The sequence below is a fragment of the Melospiza melodia genome, chromosome 1, assembly GCF_035770615.1.
Source record: "Melospiza melodia melodia isolate bMelMel2 chromosome 1, bMelMel2.pri, whole genome shotgun sequence".
In the NCBI taxonomy this organism is placed as follows: domain Eukaryota; kingdom Metazoa; phylum Chordata; class Aves; order Passeriformes; family Passerellidae; genus Melospiza; species Melospiza melodia.
Window position 1 is genome coordinate 33,421,837 of NC_086194.1, and position 18,194 is coordinate 33,440,030.

At 38.9% G+C, this 18,194-nt stretch overlaps 1 protein-coding gene across 1 annotated transcript; it reads right to left on the minus strand.

Annotated features, from left to right (window-relative positions):
• Positions 1-14,671: 14,671 nt before the first annotated feature.
• NPVF (neuropeptide VF precursor) lies at positions 14,672-17,048 on the minus strand. The gene is made up of 2 exons (XM_063153413.1): positions 16,908-17,048; positions 14,672-15,097 (listed from the first exon to the last, which is right to left on the minus strand). The coding sequence occupies exons 1-2, from the start codon at positions 17,046-17,048 to the stop codon at positions 14,672-14,674; spliced, it is 567 nt and encodes a 188-aa protein (XP_063009483.1).
• Positions 17,049-18,194: the final 1,146 nt, after the last annotated feature.

Here is an 18,194-nt window from a genome sequence, read left to right on the forward strand (position 1 = left end):
AAGGAGAGTTCTTATTCATACTGGCATTTTAATTCAGGACTCTGCTTTGGACATGAATCTCCCAGTGGTCTCTATTTTGCAGTACCTTGGTCTTGGAGTACATGAACTGGGTTCCTTATGGATGTAATTATCTGAAAGCTGTGTTCCAGAAATATTCCAGGAGGGTACCACAGCCACAAATGGACTCTTAACCCAAAGTAAAGAGCATCTGAAATGTATTTTTTCGGCACCTCAGATCCTCAGCATCCACTGTTTCACTCTACACATCTTCTCCTGTAGTCCACAATGTGTGCCAAGTGTTCATGTCACTGAGCAACATGCAGATCTAGAATTAATTGAATTTTTTTTAGAGTGGGATGGTCTGAATTTGTTTTTATTATCTGTTTCCAATAAACCTATAAATAACTATGCATATAATGTTAGGATATCAATGCTGAATCTATCTGATGATAGAGTAAAATACATAGGATACCTTCTTTGTGTATATATATATATATATATATATATATATATGCAACTTAGCATTATTCAAATATATGTGCATGCTTCTGGTTATTCAGTGGCACAGTCTAGCCATGCAAATATTGGTAGCAAATGCTCCAGTCCAAGAAAAAATTGTAATAAAATTAATGGATTAATTATTTTAAATGCTGAGAACAACTGTCTTATTTATTTATTTATTTATTTATTTATTTATTTATTTATTTATTTGTATTTATGTGACTAGGAAAAAATGTAACATTTTAAAAACATATGATATTGTAAAACATGCAGCCATCTTCTTTTCAGGTATGGATTGGGGAGTTCATGTGTGTGTTTACAGTAGCAGAAAAATGTAGTTTATGATGTGTGTTACAATACAGATTTTCATGGTCACAGAGAAAAGAATGTTGCAGCCTTGCTATGTGTATTTAATGTTTGGGTTTCAGAATTGGGTCTAACATAGTTGTCATCTGAAAGGTACCTTGCTGTTGCATTGCTTAATTTTTCCTTTTTCTGGGTATCCTGTGTAGCTAACATAATTCTTTCCTGGATATTCATTAAAATTTAAATCAGGCCTGTAATACAGTAAACTTCCAAACCTATTAATAGTTAAAAGAGTGCAGATGGAAATTCACCAAATTCCTGCAATACAAGGAATACCACAAAAACTTGCCTCAGGGCAGATATGTAAGTGGGAGGCATCAAGACACAGCTTGACAAGTGTTAGAATTCAATAATATCAAAGTATTCTGACTGAAATTCAGATGTTGGATAGGAGACATTACAAATACAGAAAGAATTTATCAATTGTAGTAAATCAGAAGCCTGCCAGAAAGATGGAAACTAGGACCTGATTTTGCTAACAATAGAGAGAAAATCTCATCTGAAAGAACATTGGAGGACTTGAGGTTCATTCTGGAATCCATGATGTACGGAAAAAATACGAATTTAGATTGAAAAAAAAAATGTCATGAGTGTCAAGCAGCATGGAAGTTCAGCTTTCCAGACCTTTAAAAATTGCAGGAATTCTGCCATATCCTGCCCCCCAGCTATTAGTATAATCGAGCCTGTAAAATGCAGTCAAAACACATTGATTCCTAAAACTTCCTGATTACATGCTGATGATTACAAAAGCTAAATGCAAGCTTCCTTTAATTTTAAATTTTAATTTAAAAGTTTATTTCAGTAATTCTAGGTCAAACTGTAATCTAGGGGGAAAAAAGGTTTAAAACAGGAGTAGATACCATGATAAATGTTGGTGATTGATTTGTCAAATATGCTCATTTTTTCAAATTAGAAATAAATGCAATATATGTGTTCATTTTATTCTTTATGAAAATTATTTCAGGAGATTTTGAATGCTAAAACCACCGTATAGTTATTTTAGCAGTCCTCTTTTCAGCAGTAATGAACATATTTCCTGGGGGACTGACAGACTATTGCACAAAGTAGAAGATACTCTGTTTCATTAAAGCAAAAAGAAAAAAGTGTGTCTTGCCAGAAAAACATAACCATGAGAAAATGCTTTCAGTAACAGCAAATTGATATCAAATACTTCTAATGGAATAATTTTCCTTTACAAGTTCTGCTCTTACCTGTCTTGAGATAGTCGGACAAGCAAGGAATTTGGAATGGAGTTAGTGCTACATTCAAATTGAAGGTTCTTGATAGGACCTCAGGTCTCTAATTTTCTTGGTAGTGTTGGGGCAGGTTATGCAGTAGCAGGTTATCATGTTTCATATTTGAACTTTTAGGGGAAGATGCAGGATAAAATACCAAATACCAGAGAATTTGTTGCTGCATCTGAATACTAAGGAGAAAACAGATGAGCTCTGTCTAATTCTGGCAAGTGTCTACAGGAAACAGTACTTGCTTTTACTACTGCTACTGGTTATTTTGTACCAGGTTACAAAAGAAAACAAACAGAAAAACAACATGAAAGAAGCAGATTAAAGAGGTGTGATACTATTGTTTTGTGTTACTGATGAACAGAAGCTGGAAATAAACTTTCAAGTAAGAGCATAAAGTTTGGACTCGCACAGAAAAGGACTTCTGCACAGGAAGTCTCGCTTGGTGAATTCAGTTTCACTGTGAAGTTCCAGTCCCACTCTGAAAAGGACTTTAAACCCATGATACATTTAATAGAAAATACCTTTTTCCTAAACTGCCATGGTTTTTGTCTCTACATCTGTGCTTAGGGGAAATGATTCAGTCCTCCTTTCACTTGAACAAATTTGTATTTCAACGCTGGTTGATCAGCTGATTGTGAGGAGAGGAGCTGTACTAGGTCAGTGTAAACCCCTGAGCTCTCCAGAGCTCCATGCAGGCATTTATATCTAAACAAGGTGCCTCTGCTTTGAGCTGCTCTCTTGTGCAAGACAAAAGCATCAGGACTTTTACTTTTTATCAGATGAAGCTTTGGTTCACAGTGACAAAGAGTCTTCCCCAAGGAGAAGACAAAAAGACAAAAAAACACCATCAGTTTCTTAGACAAAGTAGACAAAGAAGCACTACTGCTTCCTTTCCCATCCATCAAGAGCCTGCAGAGCATTCCCTTTTATCTGTGCCTGCTTCTTCTGGGCACTCCTGGGGAAGCCCTCAGGAACCTGTTTGATCCAGGACAAGCGCAGTGTGGAATAATGGCTAGATCAGTTCACAAAGGGAAGCACTGAAGTCACTCTGCTTTCCACACACTGTGACAAGACTCCTTTTGACTAAAAAACAATGGCTCATCATGTGAAGAAGGTTGAGAGGCCTTGGTTTTACATCCTTACATTTTGAGGTGTACTTTTAAGACTTCTGTGTTGCTCTGCACTAATGATCTGCTAGCTTTTGGATATGGACCTTAAAATGGGAAGAAGAGTCTGAGAAGAGTCTCAAGGAGAAAAGAGCAATTCATATTCATCTGACTGGTAGGTTTGCTATCCTGACTTTGGCAAAGCTTTGACAGAAAGGATATTTTAAACAAGTCCTCTTCTTCTCTGGCATATGTCAGTAAAATGGAAAGGATTTTGCTTTGCCTTATTAAAATAGGGAACTAATTAGAAAGTATTTGAAATATGTCATTCTTCCAGGATGTCTGGGAGTTTCAGCCATATGTTTTTGAAGGAAATAAGTTGATGTAGCATATTCAAATGAAAAAACCTAAGCTAATTCTATCATGCTGGCAATTTATAGAGTATTGGGTAGGTCTAATATGGTGTCTATATGAACACTGTGGGTATCTTACATTGATGACTCACATTCAAGTAACTGGCTTGCAATGAAAAAAATGTTCTGAGTTGTTGATCCATAATCTGCAAGTGGGCAAGAAACAGAAATCAGACTTTCCTTCTAGCAGAACTGCTGTGGTTCTGCTAAAACTTGCAATGCTATGTACTTCTGAGTACATATTATTCCGACCCCAGTGGAATTTCCTTTTTCCCCAGTTTTATTAGCCTGTTTCAGAAACTTATTTCTGGCTGCCAGAATTACAGATGGAGCCTGTGACTAGCAGATTTTTTGCCCCCTGCCTGTTGCACACATAGGAAGGTCCCACATTTCATGGGTTCTCTTTGTAACTCCATGCAGCGGCTGCCCACTGAGGCAGGGATCTGTGCCATCAATTTTACTTCATCAGTCTCCTAGCATTCAGCTGTCATCCGTAGCACCAGATCATGATTCGACTGCACTCAACTTCAGGCTTCAACCCATCTGCAGTCTTACCCAGCACACCAGCACCAGGACCCCTTAATCACCACAATCCACCCTCCCTCATCAAAAGGGTTCATATAGGACATATATATCCTATGTCCCTGCAGCTGCACTAGTCCAAACCCACCATTTAAATAATAAAATTTGCCTTCAGCTCCAGAAAATTAGTTCCTGCACAGCACTTCCAGGTGGCTGGCTTGGAGACCTCAAAGTTGCAGTCACTGACACCTCCCTTTAAGAGCAGGACCCAGACCAAGGGTCTGGACATCCCTAAGAACAGTGCTCTGCTCTCTGGACACAGTCCAATGCATGCAGAGGAGCCCACACTGTCTGTCCAGCTCTGTTCCCTGGAAAATGGGCCCAATTCCTTGGCAGAAGAATCCAAGGGGATTTTAGCACAGTAACCAAAGTCACAAGTCCTTATTGACCCAGGGGAAATCACCCACAAAGGAAATCAGAAGTTTCCAGGATGATGTCTCTCCAAAGCAGGAGCCATCATCATACACATTGCAGCCCCAGCGCTTTGAGAAATCCATGATCAAGAGAATGAATTATCTCACTGGGAGGCTTTGCTGAGGAAAACTCCCAGTGGGAAGAACTAAGAAGGTATAGGAAAATGAAACATGATTATTTTGAAAAATGACACCAAAGTAAAAATTTATTTCTAAATGTAACAAATATTGTGCTTACAGAACCCTAAAGAAAAATTATTCCAACACATTCACAGTATTTGGAGATCAGTTCCTCTCTACCCAACCATTATTGTCTGTCTCTTTGGAAGAAAAGCCTTAATAGGAAACTGTAGGGCTGAACTCTGAACTAAGCTTATCTTCTTATTCAATGCACTGTGACTATGCTTTGGTCTGTGTTCTGGCAGTGTTTGACATTGCAGCAAGAGGGTTTTGGGGAGCAGCACTCAGGATGAGGCAGCTGGTGATGCCAGCAGGGGTTTAAATGTTGGATGGGGTGGAAGGATGTTAGAGCACACCTGGGAGCTGGGATCCCACACACATGTAGGTCATGTGCAGTTTTACCTCTCCTGAATAAAGCAACAAATACAGCCACAAACCAAGACACTTGGTTACAGAAAATTTGATTGGGAAGAATTTAATGAAGTCATGTGGATGTTTGTACAATTCTTGACAAATTGGCTGAGCCTAGTGGATTTCAAGTAAGGCAGGCAGCACAGCAGCAAGACTTCCATGAAGTGCCAGTTTTTTATTCCTATTCCTGGAGATACCAATATTCTTTGCTAAGATCTTGTGGGATGTTCACACCATCCTTTAAAACAGTTGGAGCTGGCCACCACTGGTGCAGTTTGGATTCTGGTTAAGTTGGCTTGCTGGATGTTTTTACCTTCCTGTGTTTGACAGACATGGTGATAGATTTTGATCTGTTTTACTTCCTTCTGCTGACCTTTTCTCTCAATATGTTTTTTTTTTTTTTTTTTTTGGCTTGAATTGACAGCAAAACAAATGGATGCATTTGAAAAGAGTGGTTTTTCTGTTGTTTTTTCTCACCAGTGAGAGCAAAACTAGCTGGAGGTCCTACTTTTCTTGGAAAAGCAGTGTGAAAAAAGCTGGAAGCATGTCTTTTGGCAAGTGATAGTACATAAATAGCTTTTCTGAATACCTATTAAATGCACCATTGTATTATTAATAACCAGTTGAGCCAGTAATTGGTTTATTATGATTTTAAACCACTGATTTGTTTTTAACCTGGATGGCTTGGCCATCATATTAAAGTGAACTAAGCTTTAATGTGTGTGCCATGTGCAAGTGTACAGCTATGTCAGTGATTTCCAGAGTTCACAAGTTTAAAATATTCTAAAAAATTATTATTTCAGTATGTCTTTTTCATGCTCTATCTTACTCTAGAGCTGAATGTTTGGAAAGCCTCAGCAGAATATTTTCCTTCATTTCATTAATTACTCAACTGTTGAAAAATGTCTGTTATTTCCTTCCAGAAATATACTATGGAAGAATTAGAGTTGTGGTTTTAGGATACAATGGGAATGGGCTGCCTCAACTGTTATTACAGAGGGTGTGCTGACTGGAAGAAAAAGGCTTAGGACATCAGTTCTACACCCTGAATCTTTACACAAAAAGGACATCCCCCACATGTAAATCTATCAGTACCTTAGTTGTGTGTTTCACTGGCACCTGTATTTCCCCATTACTGAATTTCTTTGGGAAAAAACTAACTGGGAGGATGAAGGTCCTTGATATATCTCTTTATAGCTCCCTAACCAGGCTACAGTGGGTGTCCTGTGCTGATGGAGCAATGGTGTCAGGGAAAGATGGATATCACAAAATCACAGAATGCTTCAGGTGGGAGGGGACTTCTCATGGTCACCTGGCGCAGCCCCTGCCCAGGCAAGGCAACCTAAATCAGGCTGCCTGTGACCACGTTTCCAAGAAGGGATCTCTCACCCCCTCTCTGGGCTCAGGCTAAGTGCTTCCCTGTGTTCACATGGACCATCCCATGTTTCAGTTGATGCCCATCCCCTCTGGTCTTCTCACTGGGCACAATGAAAGGAGCCTGGCTCCCTCTTCTTCTGCAACCTCCCTTCAGGTGTTTGTACACATTGGTGAGATCCTTCCTGAGCCTTTCTTCTCCAGCCTGCACAGTTCCTGTTCAGCCTTCCGTCATATGAGAAATGTTCTAGACCTTTCATTAATCTAGTGGCCTTTCACAGATCCAAAAAGAGCCAAAGCAAGCTGTTTATTGAAGTGAGAAATTATACATATTCTTATCCCTAAGCTGGTGTTAAACGGAAGAAACTTAGAAAGAATTGATAGGCAGATTAATACACACTGAAACAAATTAAATTATCTCTTCAGGCTTTATGTCAAATGCCACTGTAATTTCTTTTTAAAAATTCTATTTGTTCTAGGAATGGTTATTAAAAGACAGAAAGTTGACATGACTTGTTAAGGTTTAACAAGATAGATTTTGTAAAGCTAATGCTGTAGTTTCCATTTTTTTAACTCCTCCAGGAATTTGCCGCGCTAATTTACATCCCAGGTTCTATAAGGGAACACACGATTCTCCCCAAAATCAGGCTTTACAAGGAATGTTATTTCTGCCCTCTCGTGGCCACAGACCATTTTGCAGTTTTGCATCGATGTGAATTCCAGACTTGAATCTCATTTCCATAATTGCAAATTGCTTTTACTTTAGAGAACAGACATATGTTTTGTATCTCCGAATCAATTTTCCTGCATAAAATGTATTTATGTGTATCTTTAATTTGAATAAAATAGTTGATTATTTAGATTTCAAACTAATTACATAAAATTTTTCTAGTTTATATCATGACCCAGAATATGAAGCTTGCATGTTACATGAAACAGTCTGAACAAGAAATCTCGTAGCACACATGTAACAGCATATAATCCAATAGTGATTTAAGAGAAAAGTATTATATAAAAAGAAAAGATTATTCACTGTCAAATAATACTAACAAATGAGAATATTTTGTTTGTTACATGTTGGGAAATGGGGGAAAGGCCCACGCTTTTATACATCACCTGCAAACATTTTTCCTATGTGCTCCTTTTCAGTCAGCCCAAATTACTGAGTGAAATTACCAAATATCCTCATCTTGGTAATTTCTGGGTTAACTAAGAAAATCACTACTATACATGTTGTGCAAGTACCAAACTGTGCACCATCTGCACTTAGCAGCAGAGGGAAATAAGACCTAGAAAGAATTCATCACTAGTTACACATTTAAGATGGGGGTGGGCTCTGAAATCCTCCAGCCCCCCCCGCGGATTCATAAAATCATATGCAGTATAAATATGTGCAAGAACATATTTGGTAGGAAATGTATTGAAATACAGAACTTGCAGAAACATGCAGTGGAGGCTGAGCAGACACAGGAAGAACTTTCTGAAAACTGCCTGCTCTTTTCCCCTCCCCTGCTCTTTCCTCAGACTGAAACATCAGGAGCAATTCAGAATCACCTGGGTTCACACTCCTTTCAAGAGTCCATAAGCCATATGTGATCCCAGTATAACTGCACTATAGACTGCTCTGCAGTACCTCCACTGGTATTTAATTTCTTCACAGGAATCTAAATTAAACTTCTGACTTTTCTCTGATAGCTGCCAGAAGAAGTCAGCTGCTGAATTGGGCTGTACATTTTAGTTTGAACTGTGTCTTGAGGGACAGGCAAACCTGCACCTCTCAGAATTGATGGTGGTCCCTAAAGGCAAGTAGGTACTTAGTCAAAATGGTAACTACACTCAAAGACAAGCTCAGCACCAAACATGTGCTTTTATGTCTTTCTTGAGCCACTCTCTTCAACAACAGAGCTCAAAGAAAGTTTGTCTCCATTCTTTTACAAATAAATTTCTCCGTATTGGCCATAGAAAAAATTCCAAACATTTATTGCCCCAAGTAAGTACCTGCAGAGTTAAGCAGCTAAGAGAAGCGGATTATTTTTACAAGTTTCCCTCTGTTCTCCTTCACTAATTCATCCAAATAAGAAGTGTTTGTCCTGGTTTGGAAAGACAGATGTCTGCTAAGGAAGGCAGGAGTCTCCCCTGAAATGGAAAATGTAAACCTCCTCCCTCTGAATCACTATAAATTTTAAATTAAGGGGCTCTCAGGCAAAAAATATGGGAGCAGGAAATAACAGTTCTTTTATAGGGAAGAAAATAAAAACATAAAATAAACAATGCAGTACACTAGAACAACACTGACAGAGTCAGAATCCAACCTGACACCCTGTTGATCAGGGTGTTGGGTGCAGTCCAATTGGAAATGTGGCTGCAGTCCTCCTGCAGTGTCAGGGGTGGTTCTGTTGGAGCGAGGATCTTGTAGAAAAGGGTGTAGTTTTCCTCTGAAGATCTAGTGGAAGAAGAGGCAGCTGTTCCTCTGAGAAATCCAGCAGAGAAGCCGTGCTGGTGTTCCAGAAACTCAAGATTACATCTGGGTAGAATGCTTGGCTCTTCTCTCTGGGCAGAGCATCTCACAAGGGATGCTATAGTTCTTATCAGTCATGCAGTGACATTCAACAGCTTGTTATCAGGAGATGTCTCCCCAGTTGTGGAAGAGATAAGGAACACTGCACTTAACAGAAGACAACTGCCAGACAGATGGCAAATAGAATACAATTTGCTTGACAATCCTGGACAGTGCTCCAGGTCTTGGAGCAGAGATCCCCCTGCATCCTGCAGACCCAGGTGAGGCAGGCTGTCCCCCTACACCCCATGGAGGACCCCTGCCAGAGAAAGTGGATGCCAGAAAGGGGCTGTGACCCATGTGGGAAGCCTGTGCTGGAGTGGGTTTGCTGGCAGGACTTGTGACCCTGCAGGGACCCACACTGGACACTCTGTTCCTGCAGGACAGCACCTCATGGCAGGGACTCACTGTGGCACTTTGTGAAGATGGGCAGCCCATGGAAAGGACTCATTCTGGAGAAGCCCATGGAGGACTGTCTCCAGGAAGAGGGGCCCCACAGTGGAGCAGAGGAACAGTGTGAGGAGGGAGGAGGAAAGGCAGAAACATCACTTGATTTACTGACCCCGATCCCCAATCCCCAATCCCTGCACTGCAGGTGTGGAGGAGGTGGAGGCAGAGAATTTAGGAGTGATCTTCCTTGTCTTCACCTGTGAGACTTTTGTTATATTTTTTCTTAATTGTCCAGCTGAAGATGGAAATGATATGGTGATTTTGGTATGCTCCTTTTCTCCACCCTGGATCAGCCCACCACAAGCATCTCCACAAACTGTAAATATGTTTTCGACTGATAACTTTGATATAAAGCTCCTCAGAGATTTATGACATACTTTGAACCTCAGTGAGGCACACTGATTTAATGTTTTCTTTCATGTGAGGTGGGGCAGCTTTAGGAACTGAGGGTCAAAACCCAAGCAAAGTTTTGGTTTACAGTGTTCCTAATAGTTGCTTCTGGTTTTGAACCCCTTTTCATCTATTACTTGTTACCTGTATACGCCCAAATTTGCAAAGACAGCTACATGGCTCTGTGTGCCCTAAAACACTCATGTTGCATTGCTGCATGTCTGTGCATTTGTGCTACAGTGTGTAGCATGCAAGGTTTAGCTCTAGTTTCCATTATTTAAACATTTCTTTCAGTGTGGCTGGGGTATCAAATACATGTGAGAAGAAAGGAGATCATGTGGTCCCACCTCCTGTTGAAAGCATGGCCTTAAAAGAAATAATTATCTGCTGAGGTATTGCTGTGTGAGACAAAGCAGTACTTGGGTGCCTCTGAAAATTTGGGATGTGGCAAAATGAATTTTCCTGTGCAAGGTTTTTCTGACCTATGTCTGTATTGAACACCTGACTCCATTTTTAAGACCTGCAAACAATGGAAGTACCCTTCTGTTTTTCATTTGACTTTATGCATTATCAGCACGTTGGAGAATGGTAATAAAAGGACGGAATGAACTTGAATAGCATTTAATAACTTCTGGATTAAGAAATCTGTCATAACCATATACTTTTTTTCAGTATTTCAAGTACAATGATAGCCTACAGAGGTGTCTGAGTTTTCTGAAAACCAATCTAGAATAGTGGATAATTTGTATGACAACTGTAAGAGAAACCCTTTTTTTTCTTTCTTTTTCTTTTTTTTTTCTTTTTTTTTTCTTTTTTTTTCTTTTTTTTTTCTTTTTTTTCTTTTTTTTTTTTTTTTCTTTTTTTTTTTCTTTTTTTTTTTTTTTTTGGTTTTCACTAAAATTTTAATTGGATACAGTTCTGAGTAAGGCCACAGGACTGACCTTCTGTCTAACCACTGCATAGAATACATTGTGCACAGATATGAAGAGATGAAAATTGTATTTTGCTCTATCCATTTTTCATGAGATAAAATACACATAAAGATACTGTAAGCCTCTTTTTTCTTTCCTAGTAGCACAAATTTTTCTCATCCAAACTCTGGGCTACAAAAGATCTGAGTGGCACTAGCTGAGGCCCTTCTACATTCTGTCACCAGGAGAGCAGCACAAATGCAAATCAGACATCTATGACTATCAAGGTATCTGTGCCAGAAGTACTTTTGTGGGTGGCACTGATGAAAGCATTTCCAGTTCCTGCTAACAGATGCTCTTAAACTTGGGGAAATTTTTAAAATGTCTTGATTAAAGTTTGGAAATTTCTAGTGGTCTCTCATTACTAAGGGTAGCCCAGTTTTCATATTTAAAAAAATACAAAAGGCACGTGCAAATGCAATTGAAAGGAATCTAAGACTGACAGATTTCAAACACGATTCCAAAGTCTGGTTCTTTCTGAGGGTAAACCAAAAGTGTCACTTTACACTCCACTAAATCTGTCTAAATGATATATTGAAATCAACCCCATGATGAGCCTTTGGACTTATAAATTAATCAGTACATTGTCAGCTGTCTTCTCTATAAGCTCAAGTCAGAACCTAAAATAAGCCTGGTGTTTTTTGCATGGAGACTTTAATAACAGGCATAAACATTACTTGTATGGCAAGGAGGGCTGGGAGCTCCTGAACCCAGCAAGAATTCATGCCAGGAAGTCCCAATAGTCTGTCAATTGATTTACTTGTGTCCTTTCCTTGCTTTTTCCCAATTCATGAATAATATCTGTATGTGGATAATAAATAATCCAGTGAGTGATAGCCAGAGCAATGTATGCTGCCTGTGGTGCCCCTTCTCCTCCTGTTGCACTATCCAGTGATTGTTTTCTTGGCTCATGTGCTCTCAAGCCAAACAGAAATTTTGCACAGCATAGCATAATTCCTACTTTATGTACTCTTCAGCTAGCAGTTCCTCTGCTAAGGGAAAATAAATCAATAGCCACCTCCTGTATCCGTGCTATGAAGCTTGCCATAAGAGGACAACTTAATTGTACCTGCTGCTGGGCCAGTGTTTGGGCTTCTGCTTTCCTCCCACAGCAGCAATCATTAATGCCAATGGATGTGTACCCTTTCCCTGTTGCTAGGTGATATGTGCCTTAAAAAGGCAGCTTCTGTTGCTGCTCAGGGATTCTCACAAATCTTGTTTCCTTTTGGTTCGCATGATGTGCAGTGAGGTTTGCAGGACCAGAAACACAGCTTAAAGTTCATGGCATTTACTTCTGCTGCCCATTTGATTGTAAATCACTTTAAGATCCTGGTTTTCCTGACTGAAGAATAAATGGCACCTGTTCTGGTGGTCGGCAGTGGCAAGACTTCTGCTTCATAGCCTGGATCTTTGGCTTTCCCCACACACAATTTGTTGACCAGTGTCCTTCAGCATGGACTTGGCTGCTATACCCAAGTGTTATAGTGCAAAACAGGTCTTTCAACAGCACTTGTTAGGTAAAATGTTTTCTGAGGCTCAGAGAAAAACCCAAAGATTGGTTTGGGGCACTTACATTCAGAAAGTGTAACCTCACTGATTTTTATCTCTTTAGAATTTCCTATCTCTTTGTTATTTCAGGTATGAGTGAGTAGGAGAATAGATATTCTCAGGACTATAGTCTGATTCCTTTGGATTGAATTAGATTCACCAGGTACAGGTTGAATAGTGTTGTGTTTCCTGTAGCCTCATTAACTTTGTGGAGGAATGGCAACTCAGCCTCTGTCCCATCTATGAATTGATCTGATCAGTTTGATAGGGTTTTTTTCCAGGTTCTTGTAAAGATATGTGGAATGTAAGGACATTTGGTTACTGGTTTTTCAGTATAAAGACTAAGACAAGAGACAGGAGAAGTAATAAACTCTCGGAGATCCAAACCTTGAGGAAGAGGAGGCAACAGGACAGTAGCAAAGAGCAGAACTCCCAGACCACTTGATGGGACTCAAACAGAGCCACTCAATGCCTTGAGGAGGTTCAGGCAGGCACTGAATGGACCCAGGGCATGGACACTGTGAACATGGGTGGCTGTGATCTGACAGCACACCTCAAGCCAGGCTGGCTGGACAGTAGAGTGAATGATCTGGTTGCCAGCAACTGAGGAGTCAAAGGGACCTGCAGGTCTGAGGGCCAGGAGCCGGAGAGAGACAGATTGTCTGGCTCCAAGCTGTTGGACAGACTGAGCATCAAAGGGCTGCTGCTGAAGGCACCCATTTGTGTCTGTGATTCTAAATGTCAATTTAAAGCTGGACAAGCTGTGAGCTGAAGAAGAAGTGTAGGAGCCAGCTGCTAGAGAGACAAGTTGCCTTTCAGATTTATATCCAAGATGACCCATAAAAACCAGGAAAAGCATTTTCTCAACACTTGATTTTCTTTAACAGCTCATGACACAATGGCTATCAGCAGTTTTGATTCCGCTTCTCATTGTTATTATTCACATTATAGGATTCTTTTCATTTGAACCATGTGCCTTTATTAATTTTATGCTTTTTTAAATTCTGCTTTAAATGCTGTAAATTACACAGGCATTGTTCTGAAATTCAGTTTTACAGCCAATAGGACATAAGTAGCACAGAAATAAATAGAATTATACTAGACCACCACTGAAGCAAACTACCACAACAATTACTACAATTATCATTGCCTTATGTGTCAAGGGTTTGTACAGAAAAAAAGACATTATGCATACATGAAGGCAGGTTTGCATTTCAATTCACACATTTCCTTTTGATGACCTTTAGTTTTGAAAGCACATTGCAGCTTTTCCAAGTCTTTCAGATTCTGTCTTCATAATTTCATTCCAGTATTAACGTAAGTGTTAGAATTCATATCCCTAAAAATACCAGACAAATAAAACAAAAGCTGTTATAATTAAGTGAGACAGTGAGAAAGGAATGAAAGGAATCAAATTAAATGAGAGAGAACCTTGGCTTCTAATATATCTGTTATCTTTTCTGGCCTTAACTTCTACTTTATTCATGTGTCAGATGGAGGTCAGGGGTAGCCAACTGAATCTTGGTTACAAGACAAATGGGCACTTCCAGTAAGGCAGCAGTTATGATAAGAAGGACTGTTGTTGAAGAGCTGGTTTAAATTATTCTTACTAATAGCAGGAAATAGTTTTTCTATGCTGAAAAAAAATCTGAGATGTCACAGAAATTTTTCCATGGTAACATGGAATGAAAACTCAAAGTCTCAAACATTGTCTCAGTAAGAAAATATGAAAAAAATAGGATTGGATGAGAAAAAATAATTTTCAGAATGCTGCGGTTTGGCTTGGAATTTTGTCTTTTATAACTCTAATTTGCATAAATTTAGAAAATTGAGGAGTAATTTGTAGGTAAGTTTGTAATTTTATAGTGCTGAAATGGGATATTTTAATGATTCTGAGCCTTCTTCACCAAAGCTATGACTGTTCAAAATGAAACCTGATCTAAAAAAGCATCAAATCTAATCCTGTCATGTGAACATTTTCAAATTTGGCTGTTTGGTACCTTCTCATTAAAAAAGGTTTTATAAAAAGATCATCTCTACTGCTTTTTTATGAGGCTTTTTGATTTGATGAACTGCAATCTTTCTTTTGGCAAATTGAACTCATATTGCAATGCTTAGGAATATTCCTAGAGGAATTCTAGCTGTATTTAATCATTGGTAACCTATGATTTAATATGCATTTTAATATGGGGCTTCAACACTTGTGTAGCATTACCTGGTTCGAATTCCTGAACGTCTCGAGGCAGATTGACAGCCAGTGACTTCCCAAATCTCTGTGGCAAATTTAGAAGTGATTGACTGGAACCTTTAACAAGTGGAGATCTCTCAAGCCTGTGTGATACCCTTGGAGAATGATTAGGTATGTTCTCTCCAAAAGCTCTTCCAAATCTCAGGGGCAAATTTGAAAATGGTTTAATGCTTCTTTCTTCTGGATAATTTCTTCCAAATCTAAGAGGTAAATTAGCAACTGAATTTGGCATCTTGCTTGCTGTAAAAGGGTTCATTTTGATGATATCTTTTGATGCCCAGTCTTCCATTTCTTCAAAATTGAGACTCCTCTGCTTTTCTTCCAAAATATTATCTTTAATCTAAAGAAAAATAATTGAGAAAAGGATATAATCATTTTATAGGGCATTACTCCAGCTACCAATGACACAAAGTATTCAATTTCATACCTCCTTAGAAAGCTGCTGGGCAATGCTCTTATTTTTTTGAATATGAAATGTTTTTTAGATGTATTTGCTAAACTCCACTGTAACGTATGCTCCTTCACTACCTCATATGCTGACATTGTCCTGCTTATCTTTTCAGAGCTCTGACCACAAGGGCATATTCCCATATCAGTGTCAGCAAATGGTTCAGCTCAAATGGTGTCAGTTGGAAATATTTCTGGGCACAGGTCTCAGACCCTGTGCAGTCAGTTAAGATGGGACAGCAGCTGCTGTCAGGCCCACATTTGCTAGTGCCACCACCTGAAGTTCTCTCGAGTGGAAGATGCTGAATTTATTTTGTGACTTCACACAGACCCAGACTCATCTGGTCTGGATGAACAGGAGGATGGACCAAGCTACCTGAAGGTACAGCTTATATGTTCCTCAGCACTGGGCAGATGCTTTGGACACAATATCCAGCCAGGTTATCGGGCAGGGAAGTGAATGGAAAGCTTTTGGGTCAAGTTCACATCATGCCTGTTCTGGCCTTGCAGCATAGAAATTGCCCTGAGCTTTAAATGGCTTTGGTCCTCCACTAGCCCACAAGATACATGGGGAGCTCCTGGGCTCCTAATTTTTTGTGCAATCAGCACAAAATACACTTTCTGTATCTATGCTGTCATACAGTGAAGAACTGAGCCTAGTATATTACCTGTCTCATGATGCTGAGGGCAGCTGTTGCCTGAAAAAGAGCTTTATCTGTATGACCCTTCTTACAGAGCAGTGTTCTTCCCTTGGCATATTGAAAACAACTTACTTTTGTGACAAAAATAAGTTTCCAGGACTTAACTGCAAATATGTAAAAATATGGATTTAAATTTCAGTCAAAGACACAAATGCTCCTAATCATAATTTCACTTCCTTATCCCCATTTGTCTTCCCTGTGAGCTTCTCCAGTTACTGGCAGAGAACAGGAATGATCCATTCTAGTTCACATTGCATGATTTAAACTTTAAATAAACTATCCCTCTGATAGCACCTGCACAGTGCTTCTGGAAGTATATAAAAGATAGTGAGCTCAAGTCCAGAAGATTTGACTAGCATAATTGAATTTGTATTTTGTTTTGAAGGATGCTTATTATACCAATGATATTGGTATAAAAAGAGAGGTTAGCTCCCATTTCCTAGGGAGCATTTGCAGGGAAAACATGAAAAATAATACAGATGAAGTGTGCAAATTTCATTTGGCACCTATTGAGGCATAATAAATGTGAAACCCTGCAAAGAAATTTTTATAGGCAATTTCCAGAGTAAAATTTTAAGGCCATTAAGTATATTAGATTTAAAATGTTCTCTGTTTATCATTATTCTTTGAGTATTACAAGCATGCCTTTATTAATTTTGGATTAACAATCTATCTGTTATATTATGTGCATAAAACACCTGACAGGAATGTTAATTGAGGATTCAATGTGTAAATAAGAAACTTTTCAGAAAAAGTTGCAGCCTAATCACAAAGATATACTGCAAGAAAATTGGAAAGTGAGTTGATTTACATAATCAACAGATGTGTTTGAGCAAAGAAATTTATTGAAAAATTCTTTTACCAAGCTTTTTTCATACTGCTAGTGCTGTAATGCGGAATGCTGTCGAATGAGTTTAGGACAGCCTGTGCCAAAAAAATCCAGTGTGCTCAGGATCTCACCCAAAGTTCCCCCAAACAATGTCACAGTAATGCAGATCTTACCTCATAATCTTTATCATCATTGTCTTCTCTGCTCTGCAGCCTGGACTTCATTGCTTCATTTAGGCACATGCTGTTTGATGTGAGAAAGACCACTGTAGCTAAAGCAAACAGAATAAACTTCTTGGTTGAAATGACTTTCATTTTTGTCAAGTTAAGCTTACTTAGAGAGCTCAGAATCTGTACAGAAAATAAAACTGCCATCTTTTTATATAATCAGAAAACAAAAAAAAAATATTTCACCATGACATCAGTCTCTAAAGATCCAATTCCCAGTATTAATTAGGGAAATAATTTGAATATATTGGAAGAATGTTGGGAATTTCTTTTGTGAAGCATCTTAGACAACATAACTCCTTGTTAGGGACACACTGACTTTACAAATATTTTGTTCTGGTGAAGTATGTCTTAATTAGCTAATTTTGAGAGCCACAAGAGTAGAGATGTACAATAGCAACAATGCTCCATCACTAGTAAACAAAATCACCTTGTTTCTTTCTTTTGTGTCGGTGTCCTCAGAAGAACTATGAAAGGAAGTTTTCCCCATGTAAGCATTCTTCTGCTTAAACAATCCTTTTGGACCACAGAGTGCTTGTTTATGCTTATGTGCACCTAGGAACATTTGTCCCATTAAAATCAAGTATTGGGATTGTTAATCAGATCCTAAGAGATGTTATGCATCAACGTGATCTGTTGACGTTCATAATGCCTGTGCTCTAAATTTGACATTAATTTGCATTCAGAATGGGTTAGATACATGCTTTTAAAACCCTGCCCATAAGGTAAATTTTTAGAAATTCCAAAGGTTATGTTGTATCTATATTTTTCAGGCCTAATTTCCAGCAGTGGTTTTTAATCTGCCACTTGGCTGAACACAGTGAAAGCACTGGACTGCCCATGTGTGTTCTGTCCCAGAAGGAGATTCAGGATGCAGACTAAACCTACCCTTAAAGCACACATTGAATTGGTTGGTAGATAGGCTGGTGAACCAGGCTAATATTAGAAAAAAAGCATATTGTGTTGTTGTTCCATTTGTTATTCCTAAATTCTTGAACTTATTTAAATTAGTACTTAAAATCAGCTCCATATGGATGAAATCTGATTGCTTGCATTAAGTGCTCACACTGAAAATTGGACTCTAGGCATGTTACTTTGCAATTCAACACCAGAGTTGTAAAATGTCCATTCCATCACAGTACTAACAATGTTGTCCCAAGAGAACATGTTTTATGCTGTGGGCAGCATGGACTGTTTATCTGTTGACAGTATGTTACTGTCTTTGCTGCACAG